Source organism: Helianthus annuus, chromosome 10 (genome assembly GCF_002127325.2).
Source record: "Helianthus annuus cultivar XRQ/B chromosome 10, HanXRQr2.0-SUNRISE, whole genome shotgun sequence".
Classification (NCBI taxonomy): Eukaryota; Viridiplantae; Streptophyta; class Magnoliopsida; order Asterales; family Asteraceae; genus Helianthus; species Helianthus annuus.
In genome coordinates, this window is record NC_035442.2 from 81,525,063 (window position 1) to 81,534,699 (window position 9,637).

The following is a 9,637-nucleotide window of genomic DNA, read 5'->3' on the forward strand; positions in this document are numbered from 1 at the left end:
ACTATTTTTCACATGCGTCCATGCTAAAGATGTACATTTTGAATTATTCTAGAACGTTCTTTTGTTTTATGCGGATCCGATTTTGTCTTATTAAGGATAACTTGAAGGTCATACGAACAATGCCAGTTCGTCCTTTCCTTTTAGGGTTAGATCCCTGGGTTCGGCCGATGAGTGTTTGTGAGTTGCAACTTTTTAACATTTTATTTATTAGGTTCGGAATTTTGGATTTTCCGATAGATGCAAAGTAAGAAACATTTTTGATCAATCCGCGGGTACTACCCTCCGCGGTTCTTGTATTTTAACTGGTGCGGGAAAAAACATCCGCTTTACAAGAAATTTAAAAATATGACGGAGCTCATAGCTTCCGTTTTACAATTATTTGTTTAAAAACCTTCTAAAGATAACACTTTTTAAGGTGTACTCCGTTCCAAGTACGTGGGACGGAGGTTCCATCCATCTTGATTAAAGTGTATGCGCCGTCTTCTCCTGCTGTTTTGATCTGATAGGGTCCTTCCCACTTGGGGGCTAACTTCCCCGTTCCTTCGGCCAAACTTGCTTCATTGTTCCGCATAACGTATTCTCCGACCTTGAACCGGGTTTCCTTAACTTTGGAGTTGTAGTGTTTCTCCAACTCTTTTTTATATTTGGCCTCCCGGATTGCCGCAAGTTCCCTCCTTTCTTCGATTAAATCGAGGTTTAAACGGAGTTCTCTTTCGTTTTCTTGCTGGCTTAGCTGTATACGGGGCGTGGGGATCCCTACCTCTGCAGGTATGACGGCTTCGGTGCCGTAGGTCAAGCTGAAAGGAGTTTCTTTGTTGCTTGTTTTGGGCATGGTTCGGTGTGCCCATAAGACGTGCGGAAGTTCGTCCGCCCATGAAACGCCTTCCTTCCCCAGCCGTTTTTTGATTCCTTCTACGATACTTCGGTTGGTTCTTTCCACTTGCCCGTTGGCCTGGGGATGGGCCACCGAAGCGAAGCTCTGTTCGATGTTCATTCTTTGGCACCACGTTTTAAACGGCTTTTCCGCAAACTGTTTACCATTGTCGCTCACTATGCAAAGAGGCATTCCGAACCTGCACACTATGTTTTCCCATGCGAACCTCAGCACTTGGTCTCCTGTGATCGTCCGGAGGGGTTTAGCTTCGACCCATTTAGTAAAGTAGTCGATGGCGACCAATAGAAATCTTACTCCTCCGGTGGAGACGGGGAAAGGACCTACGATGTCAATCCCCCATTTCTGGAATGGCCATGCCGAGGTTACAGGTACGAGATTGTTTTTGGCACGATGACTTACGGGGGCGTGGCGTTGGCAGTCTTCGCATGACTGGAGCTCGTCTACTGCGCTTTGGTGCATTCCTGGCCAAAAATACCCGGCGTTCATGACTTTTGCAATAACCATTCTTGGCCCCGCGTGGATGCCGCATATTCCCCAATGTATTTCCCTTATAACGTAACTTGCTTCCTCCGGGGTTAGGCATTTTAGAAGCGGGCCTAAAAAGGTTTTTCTGTAGAGCTGACCATCGTGTATCTGATACTGCAGTGCTTTTACTTTCAACTTCCGTGCCTGAGCCTTGTCTTCGGGGAGCGTACCATTTTTCAAGTAGTCCACGATCGGTGTCATCCAAGACTTTTCGGCCACGGAAACTGACATGACCGTCCTCATCTCTTGGATGGCTGGAGTTCGCAAGGTCTCGACTAGAACCTCTTTTGATAGATGGCAGAATGTTACGGATGCCAGTTTGCTCAAAGCGTCGGCTTTTTTGTTTTTGCTTCTCGGTATATGCACTATTTTGCAAGAATCGAAAGAGGAGATTAAACTGTTGACCTGCTGTAAATACCGAACCATATTATCTTCTCGTGCCTCATATTCGCCGCTGACTTGGTTGGCTACCAGTAATGAATCGACATGAGCTAATACGGAGGTTGCACCTGCTTTGGCTGCAGTTTGCAAGCCTGCAAGGAGAGCCTCATACTCTGCCTCGTTATTTGACGTCTTGAATTCGAAACGTAACGCGTAAGTGTACTCTATTCCCTCCGGATCTATCAGAATTAAACCTGCGCCCGACCCTTCTTTGCTGGAAGCCCCGTCCGTATACAGGTTCCATACCTTCGGTAAGATGGGTTGTCCTTTGATGCTTTCTCCGGTCGGGACCTCTGTGAGGAAATCAGCTACTGCCTGCCCCTTTACTGGACCTCTGGTACGATAGGTGATATCAAAGGCACTGAGCTCTATTGCCCATTTGGTGAGACGTCCGGAGACCTCTGGCTTCCTGAGGATTTGCTGGATCTGGAGATCGGTCTGTACTTCGATATTGAAAGCTTGGAAGTACCTTCGAAGGCGTCTGGAAGCATGTACCAAGGCGAGTGCCAGTTTTTCTACCATTGGGTATCGAGTTTCATAGTCTTTCAAGATGCGGCTTACGTAATAGACCGGGATTTGTGCCTGATTCCGGTGCACTACGAGTACTGCACTTATCGCAAAGTGGGACGCAGATAGATATACCGTGACGGTTTCTCCGGTGGAGGGTGCGGTCAGAGTGGGCAAGGAGCCGAGGCATACCTTTAACTCCTGAAATGCCGAGTCTGCTTCTGGCGTCCATTCGATTTGGCCCTTTGCCGTTCGCTTTTTTAATACGCTCATGAAAGGGATGGAGCGGTCTGCTGCTTTTGAAACGAAACGATGAAGAGCGACGAGTTTCCCATTTAAAGACTGTATCTCTTTGATGGTTTTAGGAGGCTGCATGGAGACTACCGCCTTGATTTTATCCGGGTGTGCCTGGATTCCGGACCGTGTGACCCATACGCCGAGGAATTTTCCCTCTTCCAAGCCGAAAGAGCATTTCTTGGGATTGAGTTTGAGATTGATACTCCGGAGCCTTGTAAAGGTTTCGAGTATATCGTCTATCATATCGTCTTCCTCTCGGCTTTTTATGACCAAATCATCGACATAGATCTCCAAGTTTCTTCCGATTTGAGCTTTGAATGCTTTATCCATTAATCTCTGATATGTGGCTCCGGCGTTTTTCAGACCGAATGGCATTTTGGTATAACAGAACAGTCCTTCGTTTGTTACGAACGCGGTCTTATCTTCGTCCTCTGAAGCCATTTGAATTTGGTGATAACCCTTGTACGCATCCAAGAAGCACTTGAGACGGAAGCTTGAGAGGGAGTCTATCTTTAAATCGATCTCCGGCAAAGGATAGCAATCCTTTGGGCACGCATTATTTAGGTCCGAGAAATCGACGCACATCCTCCATGTTTTATCCTTCTTGGTTACCATTACTGGATTGGAGACCCAGGTTTGGTAACGCACCTCTCTGATAATACCGGCGCTCAACAATTTTCGTACGTCCTCGGAGATGGCCTTGTTACGGGCCGGAGCCATGTTTCTTTTTCTCTGGGCCACTGGTTTTATTGAATGTGACACGTTCAACTTATGTTCAGCCAGACACCGGGGAACTCCAACCATGTCAGAGGTTTGCCAGGCGAATACGTCAAGTGAATTGGACAATAGTTTCCATAACTTCTTCTTAGTTTGTTTGGGAAGCTGAGCTCCGATTGCAATTTTTTGCTCTGGAAAATGTGGGTGTATGGCCCATTCTTCTGTGAGAGTACTAGGAGGTTCGGCATTACCCTCGCTTTGTCGTATTTCAGCTACACCGATTGCTGATTCGGAGTATAACGTCGCTATTCCGGCTTCAGTGGGGAATTTTAATGCCCCATGTATAGTTGAACTGATCATTCCGAAGGCGCACATACCAGGTCTTCCGAGTATGACATTGTGAACGGATCGTGCTTCAACCACTAGATACGTCAAGTTGACAGTTCGAACCAAACTCCCTTCTCCCATCGTTGTTGGGAGAGTGATTTGGCCCAAAGGCTGAACTACTTCTCCGGAGAAACTGACCAGAGGCATCGACACTTGAAGCAATTTTGCCTTAGTCTGTGGGGCTAGTTGTTGAAAGCACTGCTTGTACATAATCTCAGTGGCGCTTCCGCTGTCAACGTACACCCTCCGGACCTTGTGTCCTGCAATGATTGCGGACACTATGACCGGTCCGTCCTTGACATCCTCCAAGCTGACCGGTGGAAAACCAATGGGTTGCTGCATCCAGGCGGCCAGATGCTGACTGGTCCGCTTGATGCCCTGGTTGTTTGCCCTGCGGATCATGCAAATTGCTGGTTGATTATTCGGATTTTCTCCGGAGGATTTTCCTTCCTTTACTTCTTTGACTAAATGCGACAGCTTCCCGGACCGTACCGCCTTTTCTATTTCTTGCTTCAAAGACCAGCAGTCATCTGTATTGTGACCCCGAGCATGATGGTAGTCACAATATTTCTTTGAATTTTTGTCTCCTGGGTTCCGAAGTTTTGGTGGAGCGGGGAAATTCATCCCTTCCGCACTGAGAATTTCACTGGGCGTTTTGGAGAGATCCGATAAATTGTAAAATCGTGATCCGGAGCTTTTCCCTCGTGGAGGTCTGTCGTTTCTACCGTAAGGATGTGATCGTCCCCTGCTCCCTGACGGAGCCTTATCAAACACCGATCCACCATTTTTCTTCCATGAAGACATCTTGTGATCTGACTCTGGAGCAGGATTACATGCATTCTTGCCTCGAGCGAAGGCTCTGGCCCGTTCCATTAGTACCTCCATCGTCTTCGGTAGATTTTCGTGCAATTTCTCAACTAACTGATTATTTCGAACACCGTGACAAAATCCGGAGATCCGTAGTTGATCAACTACCCCACTGATCTGCATGCTTTCTCGGTTAAACCGGTCAATGAAACTGTCTAAAGACTCTCCGTCCTTTCTCCGGATGTTGTGGACTTCGGTAATTTCCTTAGAGTAGTGCCTTTGTTGACTGAAATTTTGGAGAAATAATCTTCGGAACTCCTCGAAGTCGTTGATCTCGCCTTCATTCAACGCATCAAACCATACTCGTGCGGCTCCAGTTAGAGTTTGTGCAAACATAAAGCACCATGCTAGCATCGGCCATTGTTCTACTCGTGCAGCTCCGTCAAAATCGAACATATGATCATCCGGATCAGTTGTGCCATCGTACTTCTTCACCGTGGTTGGCATTTTGAGCTTTGGAGGAAGTTTGGCATGTGTAATGCGAGCACTGAACTTTGACTTAGCTGTCATCGAAACTGGATGGTACGGCTTAGTGAGTTCCGGATCGCCAATTACATCCATCTGTACATCGTTTCGTGTGGCCATTACTGGTGAAGGTCCGGAAGAACCTTGTACATATCCAGTATAAGCTTCTGAAGTAACGACTGTGGAAAATGTAGGAGTGACTATTGTCGGGCCCATTGTCCCCGTTGGTGTTTCGTCATGAAAGAGTCTGGTTCGCAAACCAAGGATTTGTTCATCTCTGGCCTGTTGCGCTTTTAATCTTCGTAGAAGACTTGCGTTTTTGGCGAGAAACTCTGCGTCGAACTCTGAGGTTTGCGAAGTAGGGAGTAAGATGAAAGGCAAGGTTGTTCCTGGACCTGAGCTTAAAGTAGCTGAGGTCGTGGAGATGATACTTGCTGGTGCAGTAACTTGCGTGTTAACAGCCGTAGATCCCAAATTCAAAGAACCTGGGGCCGCCATTTGTCAGTTCTTTGCTCAAGAAGTTCACTAAAGTGAAGGACTAAGAGCTTTAAGATCGGATGGCGCCAATTGAAGAACCAGGAAATCAAGTTCAGGCCGAAGCCTGTAAATGAGGATCTGGGTCTTGTTGAAGGTTGACAGAGTTCCCTGCAAAAGAGAAAACCGTTAGGCTCGCCGCAGAGATGGGAGGGCCACTCTGCGACCACCCTCCGGCGTGAGGATAAGTATTGGTAGAGAGAGAAAGTAGAGAGAGAAAATAGGGACGAAGGTTCAGAGAAATCGTACTTGGGTTTGTACTTTGAAGGGGTATTTATAACAGTCAACTGAGATGACGTCATCCGTCTGGACGCGCTTGAACGGGGGCTCGTCCTCGGAGTCTTCTGGTGCGGTCGAACGTGCTATGGATGCCCGCCCGAGTGTAGTCCGGTCCGTCTCTGGGACACATGTTCGGCTTCGGACATGCGTCTTCAAATACAAAAGGAATAACATTCTAAATTCTGATTTTCAATAACTTATTTACGTTTATATTTATGAAATGGAAGAAATTAATTATTATTATCTTGGTGATTATGTATGTATCTACTTGTGGAAATTAGATGTGTTTGAAATTCAAAGATGATCAAAATTGGTAACTCAAACTATCATCAAATTGTTAAAGTGGCACACATAGTCATTATCTTTTGATTTCTTGGTAGTAACGTTATTTTACCTTTGGGAAACAAATGGGTAATGGTGTTCATTCGTTTTCAATTGCAACAATAAAATATATTTCAACTAGGGTTAAGACCCGCCCGCGTTGCGGCGCGGGTACATCGTAAACATTGAATAGATTAGTCCAAACGTTATATAATGTATTAACCATATGAAAACACACATTTCGACGTATCCAGTTGAACTCAATGTAACATGTATAAGCATTGTGATTGGATCAAATGTAAAGTAAAACAAATTCATATCGAACAATCACAACATATTATATGTGACCCAACTCATACATAGAAAACGTAACGGGTATGAAGGAAAATATGCACATGTAATCGAAAGGGCTTAATTAGAGCTTTCGAAAAAAGGGAAGAGAAAGAAACCATAATTTGACTCCACTCGGTTCGAAACAAACTTTACGAAACATACATAAAATAAGCACGAAAACATATTATATATGCGTGAACCATTTCCCAAAAAAGTTTACGTCGAAACGTATAACTTGAATTTATACCAAAACGTACATAAAAATATGCACATAAAATGGTCTCTTTAAACGAAAACGTATTATATTTGACCTGACTCGTCTATAAAAAAAAAGTTTACATCGGAATGCGACCCGCCGCAATGCGGTGGGGATTCTTTAGTTATAACTAAGTCGATCTAGGACCCACACGTTATGTTAAACCTGTCAAACGGAAAAAAAATAGACGATGTAAAGATGTTCACCCACACACGCACGCACGTTGCGTCGTATTAACTCGCAAAATTTAGAACTCAACGTAAAAATGTTAAACCAAAGACGCACGTTACGATGTGTTAAGTCACAAAATTTAGAACCAAGCATAAAGCGAAAAATTTGCGGAAAATGAAAACTATAAAGGACAAAAGTTGAAAGTAAAAAAAGTTGTGAGGATAGATTGCAAAAGATAAAAAGTTTTGGGTTAAAAGTAAAAAAACAAATAGTTGTGGGTTAAAAGTAAAAAAAACAAATAGTTTTGGGTTAAAAGTAATTTATGAAATACTTTTGGGTAAAAAGTAAAGAAAAATCCATTTTTTTTGGAAAACCCCCAAAGCAAAGATTACGACAACCATATGCATAACCATTTTTTCTTTGAAAACCCCCCAAAGCACACCTCGCGTTGCGGCGGAGCGTAAAACGGTGTCAAATAGTACTAATGTCACACAACCGTCATCACCACCAACACTGACTCGACCTAGGATCTGCGTGTTACGACGAACCTGTCAAACATGAAAAATAGAGGTAAAAACGTTGAACCACACATGCACGTTGCGCCGTGTTAACTTGCAAAATTTGAAACAAAACATAAAAAAGTTGAAGCACACTCGTAAGTTGCGTCGTATTAACTCGAAAAATTTAGAACTATACGTAAAACGAAAATTTGCGAGAAAACTATAAGTGACAAAAGTTGTGATGTTGAATTGAAAATAATGAAAAGTTTTGGCTTAAAGTTAAAAAAAACAAATTATGTAGGGTTAAAATTGTAAAAAAGTAAAAGCTTTTGGTTTGAAAGTAAAAAATTAAGGTTTTTTTTTTTTTTTTGAAAATGCTCAAAGCACAAGTTACAAGTTATTATGCACAAAAAACTTGCTAAGTTATATATGGAATAATTGCAACAATAAAATATGATTTGTGTAGAAATCGTTCGCGTAATTAAATAAAATAAAATAAATTTTAGTAATACGATTACAACACAGAAATTAGAAAGCTAAAATACTAGTACGAATACAACTGAAATAAACCAAAATACAAGAATGGAGAAGAAGCAGAGTGGCCGAGTCACGTGTTCAACACGCTTCCCTAAAAACAAATTCCGAGTCTCCCAAGAGTACTCGTTTTGTTTTTCCCAGGGTACAACAGCCGGAGCAGTAGTACTGCCGGAGTTCGCTTACAACCCGAAGGTTACCTTGAAAGCTGCAAGAAAATTCTAGAGAGAAAGTTGAGATTGCTGTTGTGTAGCTGGTATTCGTTAGTGTATCCTTCAACAAGGTATGGAGCTGTATTTATACAGCTCCCGGTTTGAAACAGCCAAAAACAAATTAAATGAGAGGTTTAAATTGCATTAAACGTCTTCAATGCAATTTAATACGTCATTTAATTCTCAGACAAAGCCTATTAACTCGTCAGTTACGAAGCTGGACTGAAACTGCATTGTCATTCAATGCTGCAAGCTTCTGCGCGCGCGTGCGCGCGCAAGTCACCCTGGTGCGCGCGCGCCCAGGTCTGCACGCCCATGCGCTGTGCGTCCTCTTGGCTCACTGCCATGCGCGCATGCGCCACACTGGCTCAAGTCCACATCACCATGCGCGATGCGTCCTCTTGGCTCAAGTCCATGCGCGTGTGCGCCAAGTCACCTGTGAGCCTATACGTGCGCGCCACACAGTCGCACCGTATTGGCTCACTCTGGTGCGCCGCGCACGACACAGCAGGACCCATGCACCATGCGCGCAACCACGCGCCTCCGTGCCATGTCTACTTGTCACACCCCCAAAATCCACCTGCGGAGTATCACCGCTTGGGAGCGTGACTGACCAGGATCAAGCCACCAATCATATAGAACAATATATAGTAAAAGTAATTGCCATTAAACCAAACCAAATCCATATGAAATGTGTTCCAAAACATAAGTAAGTTATCACTGTTTAGCGGAACCGTATAAATAAAACCCATCATAATAAAGTATCAAATGTCATAAATGTTTAACAGGACAATCACGATCCAAGCCCACAACGACCAGCTCCTCCCTGTGCAAGCTCCATGTATCTAACGACCTGCAAGGCATGTAACAGAGGATCAACAACTAGTTGAGCGAGTTCACAGAAAGTAAATGCGTAATAGTAAGTTCGTTTGTAACATGTGGCTCTACTGGGCCGATAGTACGTTCTATTGGTGGGGGCTTCCCATGTTGTATAACCACTAGACTATTCGTAACCATAAGTGTTCTACATATCCCGAGAACAGTAATACGTACAAGTTTACGTAGGTTTTACGTAAGTATCCTTCACAACCGAGGATAGGGGTACACGGGGGTTTACGTAAGTTTTACGTAAGTGCCTGACACAACCGAGGCAGTAGTGAGTATAAGTTCACGTAGGTTTTACGTGAGTGTCCTTCGCAACCTGAGGACAGTGAGTAGCATGAGTATACGTAGGTTTTACGTATGTGTGCTGCACAACCGAGGACGATGGTATGGTAGTCTAGTAACAGTGTATGTACGAATCTAGTCAATCTCATTCCTTCAATCCCATTCCCAAGCCCTTGGGAATCCCATGCCTTAGTAAGAGTGTGAACTCACCTTGGTTTGCTCAGTATGT

At 44.1% G+C, this 9,637-nt stretch overlaps 1 protein-coding gene across 1 annotated transcript; it reads right to left on the reverse strand.

Moving 5' to 3' along the window:
* Window positions 1–394: 394 nt before the first annotated feature.
* On the reverse strand, window positions 395–5,599 carry LOC110882015. Its single transcript, XM_022130126.1, has one exon. It carries the CDS (start codon window positions 5,597–5,599, stop codon window positions 395–397), a length of 5,205 nt encoding a protein of 1,734 aa, XP_021985818.1.
* Between the last annotated feature and the right edge of the window lie 4,038 nt (window positions 5,600–9,637).